Source organism: Dama dama, chromosome 18 (genome assembly GCF_033118175.1).
Source record: "Dama dama isolate Ldn47 chromosome 18, ASM3311817v1, whole genome shotgun sequence".
Classification (NCBI taxonomy): domain Eukaryota; kingdom Metazoa; phylum Chordata; class Mammalia; order Artiodactyla; family Cervidae; genus Dama; species Dama dama.
In genome coordinates this window covers 78,571,957-78,591,330 of record NC_083698.1, presented here as the reverse complement: position 1 = coordinate 78,591,330, position 19,374 = coordinate 78,571,957, and the positions used below count along the sequence as shown (strand labels likewise).

Below are 19,374 nucleotides of genomic sequence, written 5' to 3'. Positions count from 1 at the left end.
CTGGAATCAAGATTACCGGGAGAAATAACAATAACCTCAGATATGTAGATGACACCATCCTTATGGCAGAAAGCGAAGAACTAAAGAGCCTCTTGATGAAATTAGCCTCCAATTAAAATAGATAAATTAATTTTTTTAAAAAAGAAAGTGAAAGAGGAAAGTGAAAAGTTGGCTTAAAATTCAACATTCAGAAAACTAAGATCATGGCATCCAGTCCCATCACTTCATGGCAAATAGGCTGGGAAACAATGGAAACAATGAGATACTTTATTTTCTTGGGCTCCAAAAATCACTGCAGATGGTGACTGCAGCCATGAAATTAAGACACTTGCTCCCTGGAAGAAAAGTTATGACCAACCTAGACAGCATATTAAAAAGCAGAGACATTTACTTTGCCAACAAAGGTCCATCTAGTCAAAGCTATGGTTTTTCCAGTAGTCATGTATGGATGTGAGAGTTAGGAGTATAAAGAAAGCTGAGCAGCGAAGAATTGATGCTTTTGAACTGTGATGTTGGAGAAGACTCTTGAGAGTCCCTTGGACTGCAAGGAGATTCAACCAGTCCATCCTAAAGAAGATCAGTCCTGAATATTCATTGGAATGACTGATGCTGAAGCTGAAAATCCAACACTCTGGCCACCTTGATGCAAAGAGCTGGCTCATTTGAAAAGAGCCTAATGCTGGGAAAGACTGAAGGCAGGAGAAGGGGATGACAGAGGATGAGATGGTTGGATGGCATCACCGACTCTATGGACATGATTTTGAGTATTGAGTAAGCTCTGGGTGTTGGTTATGGACAGGGAGGCCTGGTGGGCCACAGCCCATAGGGTCGCAAAGAGTCGGACACAACTGAGCTGAACTGAATTTCACAAACTCTTCCTAAAAAATAGAAGACGGGTCACTTCTCAATTCATTATTTGAGGCCATTATAATTAAGATACAAAAAAAAAAAAAAAAAACAGGCAAAAACATCACAAAAAAAGAAAACTATAAAACAACATCCATTAAGAATATAGACACAAGTACGAGCCAGCAATCCCACTGCTGGGCATACACACCAAGGAAACCAGAAATGAAAGAGACACGTATACCCCAATGTTCATCGCAGCACTGTTTACAATAGCTATGACATGGAAGCAACCTAGATGTCCATCAGCCAACAAATGGATAAGAAAGTTGTGGTACATATACAAATGGAATATTACTCAGCTATTGAAAAGAATGCATTTGAATGAGCTCTGATGAGGTACATGAAACTGGAGCCTATTATACTTCACTAGAAACTTCAAATACTTCACACACTTACTTTACTAGAGTGAAGTAAGTCAGAAAGAAAAACACCAATACAGTATATTAATGCATATATATGGAATTTAGAAAGAAGGTAATGACAACCCTATAAAGGAGACGGGAAAAGAGACACAAAGAACAGACTCTCTGGAAGAAGGCAAGGATGGGATGATTTGAGAGAATAGCATTGAAACATGTATATTACCATATGTGAAATAGATCACCAGTCCAAGTTTGATGCATGAAACAGGGCACTCAAAGCCAGTACACTGGGACAACCCAGAGGGATGGGATGGGGAGAGAGGTGGGAGGGGGTTTCGGGATGGGGGACACATGTACACCTGGGGCTGATTCATGTCAATGTATAGCAAAAACCACCATAATATTGTAAAGTAATTAGCCTCCAATTAAAATAAATTAATTAATTTTAGAAAAGAGAACATAGACACAAGTTCTCAACAAAATACTTTTTAAAAAATTAAACTTAGAATATGATAATCCAGTTCCTATAGAATATGATAATCCAGTTCCTATCAAATAGGGCTTCTTCAACTAAAGACCAAAACCATCCTCTGAGTTTTGATGACACTCCCTATGAGCCATATTAAGCAATCTCATTACTATTCACTCCATAATAAAACATACAAAATAAATGTAATTATAAATACATTTCTCAAAATTTCCCATCTCTTTCTATCACCTACCAAAAATATGCAGCAATTTTTTGACACAAACATTTCTACTTTTTGGGAACAATGCATTAGCCAGCATTATTCTAAAATTATAATGGCTTTTACAGAACCAGATTACACAGACTCCAATCCTCCATGCTATACAACACTACTAATAAAGAAGATATTTGACCCTTGATGAAACATCTCCAATTTGGCCTCTACAAAACTGACTGATTTCTTTGAAACCTAAGTAGGCTATTTTAAGAATAAGGATATTTTTAAGCATTGCATAGGGCACTGTTTTTCACCTTTTGCTATTTGCGACATTCAAGATAAATTTAGAGTCACTGGGTGGTAGAAAGCCTTGTTGTTGTTATTCAGTTGCTAAGTCATGTCCAACTCACTGCAACCCCATGGACTGCAGCACACCAGACTCCCCTATCCTTCACTATCTCCCGGAGTTTGCTCAAACTCATGTCCCAGCAAGCCTTACTCTCTATACTATAACCCTGAAGTGGACTCATACCCACCACAAAATCTCAATCAAGCCCCATTCTCTAAAGCAGTGTACTCTGCATTCATTAAGACTTTGAATTAACTGAGGAACTTATTAAAAATGCATATTCTTGAGTCTTAATATGAGATTCTGGTAAGTTTTAAGATAGGCCCAGGAAATCTGCATTCTTAACTCACTCACTTCCCAAAATATGACTGACTATCGCAAAAACACTACCTTGGGGGTACTGGATTTCTAGATTCACTCTCTAGGCTTGACAGGAGAAATCACAGGTCAATATCGGTCCCCAGGAGAGCCCTCTCATGTACCATGTTTCATAATACTAGTGATCCCCATGCTTACATGCATTTCCCATAAAGGTAAGAAGAAAAATCTGGACATAGTTTTCTTGGAGACTCAGAGAAGAACCCACTAAACAAAGAGCAGGTGGGAAGTTCATTTTTTGCTGTAGAAACACGTAGGTTAAAGAGGCAGGATTTCTTGTATGGATGTCTCAAATATTGAGGAATTCTAGAGTATGTGAAAGATATCACATTGTTCTAGGCTGTGCTACCACAAAATAGAATATCCTTCCATGGCTTGTGCCATCTATGCTACTCAACTGTTAGCAATCATTAGATAAGGGAAGAGTCTGTCTGCTACTGAAGATTCTCTTCCAAATTTAAGATTCTTCTCAAGCTGCAAATTGTCTCAGATTCCTAAACTCAAGACCACAGCTTGCAATATAATCAGGTCAGTGCCTACAAAATAATTAAGGCCTCCAGCCTTAATCACGTGGGTTCTCTTCTCTTCTCTCTTTATCTCATTAAAAGTTGGGAATCCAAGTGTATTCAAACCTTTTAGTGGAAGTCGCTCAGTCATGTCTGACTCTTTGCGACCCCATGGATTGTACAGTCCATGAAATTCTCCAGGCCAGAATACTGGAGTGGGTAGCCTTTCCCTTCTCCAGGGGATCTTCCCAACCCAGGGAGCGAACCCAAGTCTCCCACATTGCAGGCAGATTCTTTACCAGCTGAGCCACAAGGGAAGCACAAAAATACTAGAGCAGGTAGCCTATCCCTTCTCCAAGGGATCTTCCCGACCCAGGAATCAAACCAGGTCTCCTGCATTGCAGGAGGATTCTTTACCAACTGAGCTATCAAGGAAGCCCATTCAAACCTTTTTTTAGTTTCCAGATGTGTGGTATTTAAGAATTTTATAAGGATTTTAATTTCTATTTTCAATTTCTGATGATTTCTGAGTTCCTTGGACTGCAAGGAGATCAAACCAGTCAATCCGACAGAAAATCAGTCCTGATTTTGGAAGGACTGATGCTGAAGCTGAAGCTCCAATACTTTGGCCACCTCATGTGAAGAACTGACTCATTGGAAAAGACCCTGATGCTGCAAAAGATTGAAGGCAGGAGGAGAAGGGGATGACAGAGGATGAAATGGTGGGATAGCATCACCAACTCGATGGACATGAGTTTGAGCAAGCTCCAGGAGTTGGTAATGGACAGGGAAGCCTGGTGTGCTGCAGCCCATGGGGTTGCAAAGACATGACTGAGGAACTGAACTGAACTATGATAAGAGACCCTGCTGTTTTTCAGTCAATACATCATGTCCAACTCTTCGCAACGCCATGAACTGCAGCACGCCAGGCTCAGCTGTCCTTCACTATCTCCCAGAGTTTGCTTAAACTCACGTCCATTGAGTCAGTGGTGCTATCTAACCATCTCATCTTCTGTCATCCCCTCTCCTTTTGCCTTCAATCTTTCCCAGCATCAGGCTCTTTTCAAATGAGTCAGTTCTTTGCATCAGGTGGCCAAAGTATTGGAGTTTCAGCTTCAACATCAGTCCTTCCAATGAACACTCAGGACTGATCTCCTTTAGGATGGACTGGTTTGATCTCCTTGCAGTCCAAGGGACTCTCAAGAGTCTTCTCCAACACCATGGTTCAAAAGCATCAATTCTTCGGCACTCAGCTTTCTTTATAGTCCAACTCTCACATCCATACATGACTACTGGAACAACCATAGCCTTGACTAGATAGACCTTTGTTGACAAAGTAATGTTTCTGCTTTTTAATATGCTGTCTAGGCTGGTCATAGCTTAGGCTCCTCTTTATCAGCAACTCCCTGGTAGCTCAGACGGTAAAGTGTCTGCCTACAATGAGGGAAACCCAGGTTCAATCCCTGGGTCGGGAAGATCCTCTGGAGAAGGAAATGGCAACCCACTCCAGTACTCCTGCCTGGAAAATTCCATGGACGGAGGAGCGTGGTAGGCTACAGTCCATGGGGTTGCAAAGAGTTGGACACGACTGAGCAACGTCACTTTCACTTTCACTTTCTTCCAAGGAGCAAGTGTCTTTTAATTTCATGGTTGCAGTCACAATCTGCAGTGATTTGGGAGCCTAATAAAATAAAGTCTATTAAAGTATATTCCTAACTAGAGTCCTTCATATACTAATTAACAGTAGTTCCTAGCATACAGGTTAGGAGTTAATTTACACACACATGCATTTGTTGTTGTTGTTCATTGCTCAGTCATGTCTGACTCTTGGAGACCCCATAGACTGCAGCATGCCAGGCTTCCCTGTCCTTCACCATCCCCCAGAGTTTGCTCCAACTCATGTCCGTTGAGTCGATGATGCCATCCAACCATTTCATCTTCTGTTGTCCCCTTCTCCTGCCTTCACTCTTTCCCAGTATCAGGGTCTTTTCTAATGAGTCAGCTCTTCACATCAGGAGGCCAAAGTATTGGAGTTTCAGCTTCAGTCCTTCCAATGAATATTCAGGGTTGATTTCCTTTAGGATTGACTGGCTTTATCTCCTTGCTGTCCAAGGAACTCTCAAGAGTCTTCTCCAGCAACACAATTCAAAAGCATCAATTCTTCAGCACTCAGCCTTCTTTACGGTCCAACTCTCACATCTGTACATGACTACTAGAAACCATAGTTTTGAGTATACAGACTTTTGTACGCAAAGTAATGTCTTTGTTTTTTAACATGCTGTCTAGCTGTGTCATAGCTTTCCTTCCAAGGAGGAAGAGTCTTTTAATTTCATGGCTCCAGTCATAGTCGGCAGTGATTCTGGAGCCCAAGAAAATAAGATCTGTCACTGCCTCCACTCTTCCTCTTCTATTTGCCATGAAATGATGGGACCAGATGCCATGATCTTCGTTTTTTGAATGTTGAGCTTTAAGCCAGCTTTTTCACTCTCCTCTTTAACCATCAAGAGGCTCTTTAGTTACATATCCATAAAAACAGATTGCACTTGTGTCTACTGCTGTTGTACAAAGGGATCTTTGTATGATGGATAATTCATGTCTGAAACCAGCATCCTGCCTCTCTATCAATGGGGAACTTTGCCCCAGAAAGACCCTTTAACACGAGAGAGTAAAAATTTGATCACACAAAAGAGAGACTGCAACTACAAAAAGACTATCCCAATTAGGACCCACTTCTCCACTTTGATAAATATGCAAATGATAAAAGATATCACTGACAAGGCCAATGCTAACAGTCAATTCTGACAGCTATTTTCTATAGCTCTTATTTTTATCTTATCTATTGTGAATAAGGGCAAAGAGTCTAATGTCTGGAATGTTCACTGACTACTATAAATTCCCACACCATTATCTTACTCCCCTTGTCTGGATAGCTGCAACTCATCCTTAGGATCTTAGCTTAATGTCTACCTTCTTCAGGTAGGTGTGTCCAATCCCCTCACTCCAGGTGAAATCCCTAGTTGCATGTTTTTTAATTTCTTTTTCTTTTCATATAATTTTTAATTATGATTTTTCATTAATTACTATGTAGTTACTTTTAAGTTCAAAGGTTTATCTCTCTACCAGCTCCTGCTGGTCTATGATCAACCAAGATGTCTTTGTTGAATGCTATATTATAATGCTATATTACTAGCAAGTGCCTTTCAGGCATTAGATTCTTAATAAATGACTCTAAATGAATAACCAAATTTTGCCAGGTTGACTTTACAATAGAATATATAACTATTAGAATATGTACATCTAGCATGCTTTTACTCAACAAATGTTAGGTGCCTTAACAAGAGTACATTTATTTACAGATCCATGTGTATTTTATTAAGTCATTATAGGCACTTTAAAATAGAAAAAAATGTATATGTACACACACACACACACACATATATATATGTGTGTGCATATTAAGTCATTTCAGTCATGTCCAATTCTTTGGTATCCTATGGACTGTAGCCTGCCAGGCTCCTCTTTCCATGGGATTCTCCAGGCAAGAATACTGGAGTGGGTTGTCATGCCCTCCTCCAGCAGATCTTCCCTACCCAGCGATGGAATCTGCATATCTTATGTCTCCTGCATTGGCAGGTGGGTTCCTTACCACTAGCGCCACCTGGAATGTCCCATATATATACATGTATATACATTTTTTCAGGTTCTTCCCACTTCTGAACTAAACTTTCAAATAAATAACTATATGAGAATAAGATGAAAATGACCAAAATTGTGGCTTTCTGATTTTTATACATCTGTTCTAAATAATTTCAGGGTAGTCAAAATTAATATACCATGCATAGCAAATATTTTAAAACTAAGATCTTATTTGTGGCTTTATCCCACATTATTCCTCTAAAGATTCACTCAATACATATTCAGGAAATATAATGTGCTACACTTAAATTTAGATTTTGAATCAACAAGAATGAAGTTTCAGCATTACTATATGAAAAGTTGACCTGTGGAGGTGTTCCTAGGAAATCGTGATCACTTTTGTGTTAATTTTACACAATGCTGTGTGTAGAGGCTTACTATCTATACTTTCATAGGTGAAACTCCTCAAACTCTGTGATGATGGCAGTTCCATTATGTAAACATTAGCCATTTATCTGGAAAATTCTATCTATAACACAAGAAATCTCTTTATCTGTTATCCCGTCACTGAAGCCCACAAGCTTACCTATTTCCTTAGGTGTTCTACTCAGAAGGGCCCTAATTTAAAGGGCTATAAAAATGCAAAATACATATATATATATATATATTTGAAGAGTCAAGTGGAAATTTCCAGACTTAAAAAGTCAGAACATATCATTTTAAAAACACTCTTTGCCTTCTCAACTCATTTGCTCACAAAATACTTCACAGTATTTTTTGAAACAATCTCTTTCTCTCTCACACACACACACACACACACATCTTTGAATGGACCAGTGACCCAAAAGAAAATCAGTTTATAGGAAAGGATGCTGAGGCTCCACTAGGGTAGTATTCTCAAACTTCAGGCTTAAAATCAATTTGGTATGTCCCTATGAGCATGGTATTAAAAACAGAAGAATGTGGACTGACATGAATGAATTGGATGACCAGTGTTTGCTGATATCGAGTTTCCTAACTTAGGAACCGTGGCATGATGGGAAATCTTGGAGTGAGAATCTGTGTGTATATATGCAGGTATATTTGGAAACAATAAACCCACTGATAAAGAGCTCACACATTGGGAGCTTAGGGCTGCTATGACACGGAGTGGTCATGGTTGAGTATAACCCTGGAGAAAAAGGCTTCCTGGCCCTGCCCTCTCTGTGAGAGCCAGTGGGGCAGTGAGGGGGGATGCCACTGGGTTCCTGATGCACTGCAGGGATCACCCCGGGGGACAGGGCTGATATCTGAAAGCTGGACTCCCTTACCATCCGGCCATAGTAAAATCAGACTTCTTTAGGGAAGGGAAATTCCCCATAGGATTTCTGAACTTAGCATAAGACTGGAACCCCAGGGAGGAGTAAGTGTATCCTCATGATACACTGGAATATTTAACATGTATTTTTTAAAAGTCATTTGATTATCTTTTTAAATAGGACCTAATTTTATACTCCAAATAAAGTGGACCATATTACTTATACAAGTATTTCAGATATTTTAAGTTGTATTGGTTCACAGACAAGCTGACTTTTAAAGTATGACTTATAGAAAACACACACAATATGCTATGTTGTAAAGGATAATGATAACTTTTTATAAAGTTAAAATCTCAGTCCCTACAGTTCTGTTTCCCTATTGTATTCATTCCTGGGGAAAGAAGGATGATACATATAAGCACGCTTATGTGTAAAAAAAATGAAGAAGGAAACCTTACTGTCAAGAATGCCCTCAAAATTATTTTTAACTTTGGCAGTTCATGATGGAGCCAGAGAAAATTATTTTAGTAGAAGCAAAGGCATACGTCATATAGTGTAGAACTGGACAACAAAGTCTTCAGATGATCTTCAAAGGGGAAACCCTGGAAGTGCCTCAGAGACTCGGTCTCTAAAGAGTCCTCAAATGTAAACATGGTCATATAAGCTACTCTTCCACAGACAAGGCCCTGGTCCCAGGTAAATTCTCCTGATCAGAGCAAGGTATTTCTTCTCCCATTCAATTTGCATAAATAAAATAAACACAGGCACACGCTCACCAGTACAGGCACATGCAGTACAGGATCATCCTTTATATGTCTCCCTTTGAGAACAAACCTAAATGTGGGCATCAGCAAAGTGACAATTTTTTTTTTAAACCCACAAAGTCACATAATTAGGCATGCAAGGAGACTACATTGTTTTTCTTGCCATATCACACAATCAACATTGGGCTGAACCACAGGATTCTACCAGTATCTGTTTGACTTATAAAACTAAGAATTTAGCACAGTTCAACGTAAAGGAAAGCAACTCTGAATATTCACTGGAAGGACTGATGCTGAAGCTCCAATACTTTAGCCACCTGATGTGAAGATACAATTCATTGGAAAAGACCCTGAAGCTGGGAAAGACTGAAGGCAAAAGGAGAAAGGGGCTGCAGAGAATGCTATGGTTAGATAGCATCACCGACCCAATCGCATGAATTTGAGCAAACTTCAGGACAAAGTGAAGAATAAGGGAGCCTGGTGTGCTGCAGTCCATGGGGTGGCAAAAAGTCAGACATTACTTAATCATTGGACAACAACAAAACTTAATATTTATGGAGTTCCAACCATCTTCAGAACTCTTAATTTTATTTTATATACTACCTTTGCAAAATGACAGTTCAAATGGCAGTGATATAGTGAAAATTTTACCATAATTCCACAAAAGTCAGAGAAAGAATAATGTAGGCGGATGCTTTCAGGCAATGTGTTTGCAGAGGTGGGAAGTAAACTAGCAGGAAAACACAATGTCAAATAATACATCATCACTGTATACATACAATTCACAATACATTTAGTCCTTCCCCTCAATCATCTACACTTTACTTGGAAAGATACAATACATGAAAAACACTGCACCTAAGACTATGATATAACAATCACTCATGGCAGATAAACTACACAGAGACTATTAAACAGTACATGTCCTTAGAATTTATATAATGTAACTCTCTTATTGGAGAAGGCAATGGCGACCCACTCCAATGCTCTTGCCTGGAAAATCCCATGGACGGAGAAGTCTGGTAGGCTGCAGTCCATGGGGTCACGAAGAGTTGGACACGACTGAGTGACTTCACTTTCGCTTTTCACTTTCATGCTTTGGAGAAGGAAATGGCAACCCACTCCAGTGTTCTTGCCTGGAGAATCCCAGGGATGGCGGAGCCTGGTGGGCTGCCATCTATGGGGTCGCACCGGGTTGGTCATGACTGAATCGACTTAGCAGCAGCAGCAGCAACTCTCTTATTGGGCTTCCCTGATAGCTCAGTTGGTCACCAGCAATGCAGGTGACCCCGGTTCCATTCCTGGGTAGGGAAGATCCGCTGGAGAAGGGATAGGCTACCCACTCCAGTATTCTTGGGCTTCCCTTGTGGCTCAGCTGGTAAAGAACCAGCCTGCAATGAGAGAGACCTGGGTTCGATCCCTGGGTTGGTAAGATCCCTTAGAGAAGGGAAAGGCTACCCACTCCAGTATTCTGGCCCGGAGAATTCCATGGACAGTATGGAATTCCATGGGGTCACAGAGAATTCCATGGGATCGCACAGAGTCAGACATGTCTGAGCGACTTTCACTTTACTTTCACTTTCACTCTTATTAATACTAAAATCTAATACCGAAAGAGGCCAGTATTAAAACATACCAAAAGCTTCCCTCCTCACTAGAGTCACATTAAAAAAAATGTTTGAATGCATGCTCAGTTGCTTCAGTCAGCTCAGACTCTTTTCAACCCTATGGACTGTTGCCTGCCAGGCTCCTCTGTCCATGGGGATTCTCCAAGCAAGAATACTGGAGTGGGTTGCCATTTTCTCCTCCAGGGGATCTTCCTGACCCAGGGACTGAACCCACATCTCATGTCTCCTGAATTAGCAGGCGGGTTCTTTACCACTAGTGCCATCTAGGAAGCCCCAGTTTTAATCTTAAAAAATGTTTGAACTGCACTATCGACTTAAATATTGCATGGAGGTCAAGGAGGGTTAAGGCCAAATAAAAGTCATTGGATTTCACAAATGAATAAAGATAGACAAAAAAAAATCCCAAAGGGATTAAATACTTAAGTAAAAAAGGCCTCTGAATAAACAGACAGACTGACTGTATTATTTATATCTGTTTCCTCCCAAGACCCTTGCAAGAAAAATGAAAACAAAGGAATAAAAAAAGGTATGAACATACATGGATAAAAAGAGGAGAGGCATTACTAGTGGATGAGAGAGCTCAATACACTTTACAGAAGTAAAAAGTAGACAGAAGAATGGAAACAACTCAGCAGAATAGAGGCAACTACTTTCTAGAAGTGCCTGTTTAGGCAACCCATGAAAAAGCAGTCAGTTCTCACGAGTCACAAACACACTCCAGCCTAGAACCTGGATCCACCAAGTACTGCAAAAAGTAAGAATAAAACACAGCACTGACAATGGGGAACAGTTTGAAAGCCTGGGATTAAAGAATAGATGAGCCTTCAAGTCCCTTCCTCAACCCCAACACTGGCAAGAAAAGACCCACGATGACAGTTGTGTAGCAGGCTTAGAAAAAACAAAACAAAACATCCCAGCTTACAGTAAAAGGGCAGAGACTACAAACTGAGGGAATTTGGGGGAGAGGGGTCCTTCAGTAGGAGAACATAATTGCATTATCTGATTTTACTGAACCCTTGATTATAATTGTTGTTGTTCAGTCGCTTAGTCATGTCTGACTCTCTGCAACCCAATGGACTGCAGCACGCCAGGCTTCCCTGTCGTTCACCACCTCCCAGAGCTTGCTCAAACTCATGTTCATTGAGTTGGTGATGCCATCAAGCCATCTTGTCCTCTGTTAATCTTTCCCAGCATCAGGGTCTTTTCAAATGAGTCAGCTCTTTCCATCAGGTGGTCAAAGTACTGGAACTTCAGTTTCAGCATCAGTTCTTCCAATGAATATTCAAGATTGAATTTCTTTAGGATTGACTGGTTTGATCTCCTTGCTGTCCAAGGGACTATCAAGAATCTTCTCCAACATCACAGTTCAAAAGCATCAATTTTTCAACACTCAGGCTTCTTTATGGTCCAACTCTCACATCCATACATGATTACTGGAAAACCCTACCTTTGACAACACGGACCTTTGATACGATATTGGTAGGCATTTAACAGATCTGATGAAGCAAGAACGAACAATTCTATATAGCCCATAGAAAAATAAGCAAACAGAAATAAGGCTATGATTAACTCTAGGAAAACAAAAAACTACATGAAAAAACCTAATCTTCTGATCAGGGTTCATAAAAATTTTAAATTTCATTTCATCAAAGGGCACCATTAAGAAAGTAAAAAGACAAGCCACTGTCTGGGAGAATACATTCACAGAATGTCTATCTAAGAAAGGACTCATATACAAAATATATAAAGAACTTCTACAAGTCAATAAGGAAACAACAGTTCAGTTCAGTTCAGTCGCTCAGTCATGTCCAACTCTTTGCGACTCCATGAACCACAGCACTCCAGGTCTCCCTGTCCATCACCAACTCCCTGAGTTTACCCAAACTCATGTCCATTGAGTCAGTGATGCCATCCAACCATCTCATCCTCTGTCATCCCCTTCTCCTCCTGCCCTCAATCTTTCCCAGCATCAGGCTCTTTTCAAATGAGTCAGCTCTTCACATCAGGTGGCCAAAGTATTGGAGTTTCAGCTTCAACATCAGTCCTTCCAATGAACATCCAGAACTGATCTCCTTTAGGATGGACTGGGTGGATCTCCTTGCAGTCCAAGGGACTCTCAACAGTCTTCTCCAACACCACAGTTCAAAAGCATCAATTCTTCGGCACTCAGCTTTCTTTATAACCCAACTCTCACATCTACACATGACTACTGCAAAAACCATTGCCTTGACTAGATGGACCTTTGTCTAATCTAGAGACAAAGTAATATCTCTGCTTTTTAATATGCTGTCTAGGTTGGTCATAACTTTCCTTCCAAGGAGTAATTTAATTTCATGGCTGCAATCACCATCTGCAGTGATTTTGGAGCCCAACAAAATAAAGTTTCTCACTGTTTCCACTGTTTCCCCATCTATTTGCAATGAAGTGATAGGACTGTATGCCATGATCTTAGTTTTCCCAATGTTGAGCTTTAAGCCAACTTTTTCACTCTCCTCTTTCACTTTCATCAAGAGGCTCTTTAGTTCTTCACTTTCTGCCATAAGGGTGGTGTCATCTGCATATCTGAGGTCATTGATATTTCTCCTGGCAATCTTGATTCCAGCTTGTGCTTCTTCCAGCCCAGTGTTTCTCATGATGTACTCTGCATATAAGTTAAATAATCAGGGTGACAATATACAGCCTTGACATACTCCTTTTCCTATTTGGAACCAATCTGTTGTTCCATGTCTAGTTCTAACTGTTGCTTCCTGACCTGCACACAGATTTCTTAAGAGTCAGGTCAGGTGGTCTGGTATTCCCATCTCTTTCAGAATTTTCCACAGTTTATTGTGATCCACACAGTCAAAGGCTTTGGCATAGTCAATAAAGCAGAAATAGATGTTTTTCTGGAATTCTCTTGCTTTTTCAACGATCCAGCAGATGTTGGCAATTTGGTCTCTGGTTCCTCTGCCTTTTCTAAAACCAGCTTGAACATCTGGAAGTTCACGGTTCACGTATTACTGAAGCCTGGCTTGGAGAATTTTGAGCATTACTTTACTAGTGTGTGCGATGAATGCAATTGTGCAGTAGTCTGAGCATTGTTTGGCATTGCCTTTCTTTGGGATTGGAATGAAAACTCACCTTTCCAGTCCTGTGGCCACTGCTGAGTTTTCCAAATATGCTGGCATATTGAGTGCAGCACTTTCACAGCATCGTCTTTCAGGATTTGAAATAATAGCTCAACTGGAATTCCATCACCTCCACTAGCTTTGTCTGTAGTGATGCTTTCTAATGCCCACTGACTTCACATTCCAGGATGTCTGGCTCTAAGTGAGTGATCACACCATCGTGATTATCTAGGTCGTGAAGATCTTTTTCGTTCAGTTCTTCTGTGTATTCTTGCCACCTCTTCCGAATATCTTCTGCTTCTGCTTCTGTCCCTACCATTTCTGTCCTTTATTGAGCCCATCTTTGCATGAAATGTTCCCTTGGTATCTCTAATTTTCTTGAAGAGATCTCTAGTCTTTCCCATTCTGTTGTTTTCCTCTATTTCTTTGCACTGATCGCTGAGGAAGGCTTTCTTATCTCTCCTTGCTGTTCTTTGGAACTCTGCACTCAAATGTGAATATCTTTCCTTTTCGCTTCTCCTCTTTTCACAAGCAACCCAAATAAAACACAGACTTGAACAGACACTTTGCAAAAGAAGATATCAAAATAACCAATATGTACAATATAAGGTGTTCATCAGGAAAATGATGGTAAAGGAATTTAAAATGTATGAACATAAACAAAGACAACAGGTGAGGCATGAAGGTTGAGAGTTATCTGGTATGATAGAAATGTTCTGTGTAATAGCTATACAGAGATGCAAATACACAAAAATCCACCAAGGCTGAATAGTTAAGATGTGTGTGTTATAGTCAACAGACACTACACTTTCTTTTTATCTTATCAACTAGGCTTTTAAAAAATTTTTATTTTACATTGGAGTATTGTTATTAACAACATTGTGTTAGTTTCAGCTGTACGCGAAAGTGAATCAGTTATACATGTACATATATCTATTGTTTTCCATACTTTACCATTTTAAAAATATAATCCTAGCCACCAACTATTTTTGCTACATTATTAGGGGATATGGAAGTAGAGGGAAGAATGTATGAGAGTTAAATCTTTACCTATTTCACCAAATATGGAAGGATAGATTCAGAAGTAGTTTTAAGTATAATTTGAAGGGCACTGTGATTAATAATAGCTGCCTCTGGGGAAACAAGATTGGTGGTTGAGGAGAGAAGAGACAGGGGACTGCTATTTTTCATAATAAACCTTTCACTAATATTTTATTTTTTAAACTGTGGATGTATTAACTTGATAGGAAATTTTAAATGAATATTAAATTATAAATTATTAATGATGTGATTATTTATACAAACACAGGACAGGAAGGCTTTTTAATTACACCTCAGCGGACACCTTTTATTTTGCCAACCCAACACCCATTCTTTTCTGTCCTCTGATTCTCCCTCCTCCACAAGCCCTGCATATGCTCTAGGGGACATTTCTTCATCCCAGCTTCCATAGAAGCCTGTGACTCAGGCCCAATCCAACCCATGGCCCTGGCCCTTGGCCAGAGATTTCTTTCCTCCAGGGTGAGGAACAAGCCCCAGTCTGGGCTGGTGAGGGTTATCCTGAGTTATCTGTAAATAGTGACACGCTCTTGCCTAGAGCTGCTGGCAGGCATGTGGCCACCAAAAGAGAAGAACCTGCCCAAGAATGGGCCTGACAAGATGGCTGCAGAGATGAGAGGTAGGGAGAAAACACCTGAGCCCTGATGTCTGTCGTTGAATCCCTGTTTCCATGCAGGCCTGATCTACGTCCACCCCTGCCCCTTTCCTAATTATAAGAGGCAATACCATGTAATCAAGAAGCATTGGACTGCTTGGGTCCAAACTTCGGCTTTACTGCATACTGTGTGACCTTGGGCATGGAACTTAATCTCTTCCTCATCTATAAAACAGGGAAAATAATAGTACCTAACTGCACAGAATCAAATGAGTTAACATATATAACAGAAATATGTACATATATTTTAAAATACACATATATAAGAATATATATATGTTCATAGCTTAATAAAAATACATATTGTATTTGTACTCATTTAAATTTATATGTGCAAGAACCATGTTTTTATTTTTAGTAATTAAATCCTCTTTTTTTTCCCTTAAGCCAGTTTGAACTGAGTTTTCTGACATTTACAAGTGGCAGAATCCTAAGTAATTCAACATCCAAAAGAGGAAACCACACAAAATCAATTGATAGATTTAAGCAAATACAAAATAAATAAATAAGCATAATACAAACACAAATATGCTCCACAGCAGGAAAAAAAATGCTCAAAAGTTAAAAAGTAAATAGAAAAGGAAGAAATAATATTTGTAACCTTTAGAATTGATAAAGTTTTTACCCTTACAAATAACAAGATGGAGATGCTATACCAAATGGGCAAAACTATACAAACAAAATTCACAGATTAAAAAAACTAACGCAAAAAATGTTAAGACTTTAAAAAATAAAAGCAAGAAAAAGAACAGCAAGAGTTTTTTCCAATTATGTATCTGAAGAATGTTTTAAATTTTATTATCTGCTATTGGCAAAGTCTCACAGATTGCTGGTGAAAATGTAAATTGATTCAACCTTTCTGAAAGGCAATCCAACTATGATAAAAATAAGCATACCTTTGACAGAATAATTCTTCTAGGAATTTATTTAAGGAGATACTTGAATGTGTAGCAACATTTCCCCTATAAGTTTTCTCACTGATTTGCATTTACATTCAGAAACAATGGAAATTGAATGTCCAAAAATAGGGGATTCACTAAAATGCACATTCCAATACTGTTCAGTCACTTAAAATCATGATGGAAAATATGTATATCCATCGAAGAATGTTCATAATTATTAACAAATTATGAACAAAATTAGGTTACAAAATCATATAGGATGGGTCTGTTTTAGTTGTATAAATACATACATATACAAGAGGAAAAAATCTACTGGGACACATCAAATGATTGTGAATCTCCAGGTGGTAGAATTTATGAGTGTTCTAATTTGTTGGTTTTTTTTTTTTTCCCTTATATGTGTATTTCACTTTTTTTTTTCTCCAAAGAAATTTTACAGGCTTTCAATTAAAAAATCTATATTAAATTCATAGAAAGCCATAAGTTATCTGAAAGAGTAGTTTGTCATGCATTTCGAGGGAAAATGCATGCAAGCTGTTAGGTGGATCAAAAATGATGAGAAAGTAAGAGAGTGGACTGTCTTTTGAAAAAATTTGTGGTAAAAACCAGGAACAAAGGGTCTCAAGAACATACGCAGCACATAATTACTACAACAGAGCATCTGAAGAAGAAAAGGAGACTGAAGATGCAAAAAGAAAGCATCACTGGAGGAGATATCTAATGAACCCATCAATAGCAGCACACTTCGTTTTTCATTGTCCAGGGGCTACTGTTTGGACTTGGCTGGACTGCCTTACCTGAATTTCCACATGCTCTCTTCCCATATGCTGAACAGTATCAGTAAGGGGGCAGAACTTACCCAGGGCCAGAACCCACTCTCTCAGCCTCTTGGTGTCTTAATCTCCTAAACTAGGTGCAACAGGCACTTTTCATTAGCAGCTTTCCCCATGGGAGAAACCAGGACACTTGAAGCCCTGCTCAAAGCTTCCCTCGACCACTGTGATCAACCACCAGCCACAACTGCAATCATAACACACACTTGACCTTAGTAATGCCACAGTGAGTTTTCAACAATTCATAAGGGCTCGCATGCTGTCTAAGTCAGATTACATTTTCTTTTCAGTTATTTCTGGCATATTAACAGCTGGTGACCTAGATTAAGAAATATTTTAATATGTCAAAAGGCAGACTGTATCACTAAATTCCTTCACAGATGGAAAGTGGATTCAATGAAACGCTTCAGACCCAAAATTCAAGTAATTACTTGGAAGGAGGGAGAGGGTGGGGTGGAATATCTACCAGTGGATAAAATGAAGTATGGAAAAATGATGACAAAACCTAACCAGGCTCCCAGCAGATCCTGGCTACGTTCTGGACAAGTAGCCAGGGACTGGAAGCAGGCAGGAAGCCTTGCTAATTCAGCAGCTAAAGGAGTGGCAGGAGGATCACTGTTGGTTCAAGATGAGCTTGGGTAGATATTAAAAGAAATACAATCCTCTTACTGCATTGAGAGCGTGGATGTGTGAAGGGAGGGACTAGAGGCAGCCACCAAGCCTCTGGGAACACAGAGAGGCAGAGATCAGTGTCCCCCTTCAGCTCAGCTCCTGGCGGTCAGTGGGAACTGGAGGGCAGTCTAAGTTAGGGTCTGCAGAGGGAAATTCACTGCCCAGTGAGCAACGCGGCAAATCTGACTTCCAGTAAAACAGGAAACCGCTAAACACCCAGAATCCCAGGGACAGAAAATACTTCCACGTGAAAGAGAACACAGTTCAACGGACACAAACCACGGGGCTTATTAGCTGGTGTCAATTTTCAAGCACAATGCTTAACATGCAATATGAATGTCCTCTGCAAGGGGCACAAATGAAGACTTCAGTGCTGGCAAGGTCTTGATGACAAGCAGTAGGCAAGGGAAGCCAGGCAAGCCCAGTGCATGGTTACAGTACCTCCCCAACTGTTGGGCACTGGGCTTGACGTGGACCTGCCATTCATTTGTACCCATCTCTCGGGGAGAAAAATAATTGACTGTGACCAATCTCGAGGGGCTTGTGAAACACCAGAGAACCCAACTCGTGTAACATGGGCTTTTTTTTTTTTTTTTTTTTTTTAAATGCAGTAAAACGCCCTCCCCTCCTCTATGCAGAAACGTGCAGAGAATCGTTAGGTTCAAGTCATATTTATCGTTGACCTTCCAGAGAAGGGCACTGGCGTCAAAAGTCATACACATATAACAGAGAGCCCTTAGAAAAAGAAATAAAAAGCAAAGAAAGTGAAAGAAGTTGTGCATCTAGATCTCGTTTTGAACTTCAGGATTCACTTCACTGCACTGTATTAAAGCCGTTGGGTTTGAGCGGTCAGCCCTCTTGATCCAGATTTGAGAGGTGTAGCTTCTGTGCGAAACCGCTCGTGCCTGCTGCACCCAGGTAGCCAGGAATCCCGCCGGAGGAACTAGAGAGCCGCAAGCTCCCGCCGGGACCCGCGAGCCGCCTCCGGGAGCGCGGAGAGCTGGCGCCGGGAGGGAGATGCGCTCCGCTCCGGGAGCCGCGGGCGACCCGCCGCACCTGCCACAGCTCGTGCCCGGCGCCCGCGGCCGCAGGGGGAGAGGGAGCCGGGAGACCCGGGCCCACCCCGCGCCTCCGGGCACCGGGTCTGCGCGCCCCCGACTGCCGGGTGCCGCCTTGCTGCAGTGGCTGCGGCGGAGGGCAGGGCATCCCCGCGACCCCGGCCCGGCCCGGCCTCCTGCGCTCCCCCGGCCAGCTCGGCCCTGCCTGCCCGCGTCCCCGCCACCCGGCCCGCCGCGCGCTTCTGACCTTTTCTTGCGCCCGGTTGAGTCGCTTCTGGACGTTCTTGGCGAAGATGCCCGTCTTGATGTCGGCCATGGCTGCGGGTGCGCGGAGGCTGCGAGGAGCGGAGCGGGCGGCGAGGAGGCGCGGGCGCCGAGGAGGAGGAGGAGCGGGAGGAGCCGCCGAGCGCCAGGAGGGGCGAGGGAGGGGCGCGCCGGCGGGGACCCGCTTAAAGCGACAGAGCGGAGGCGGGACGCGCTGGCCCTGCTGTGACCCGGGCTGGGGTGGCGAGCGAAAGAGAGTCAAAAAGCCCAGAGAGTGACCACAGTGATGGAAGAGGAGGTCTGGTGCA

General features: G+C 41.2%; 1 protein-coding gene across 2 annotated transcripts in view; it reads right to left on the bottom strand.

Annotated features, from left to right (window-relative positions):
* AMPH (amphiphysin) overlaps positions 1–19,165 on the bottom strand; it is a 213,883-nt gene extending 194,718 nt beyond the window's left edge. For both annotated transcript variants that reach the window (XM_061165675.1, XM_061165676.1), the window contains exon 1: positions 19,050–19,165. In XM_061165675.1, coding sequence (XP_061021658.1) covers positions 19,050–19,118 — 69 coding nt within the window. In that variant the 5' untranslated portion in view covers positions 19,119–19,165. The remainder of the gene's footprint in view (positions 1–19,049) is intronic.
* Positions 19,166–19,374: the final 209 nt, after the last annotated feature.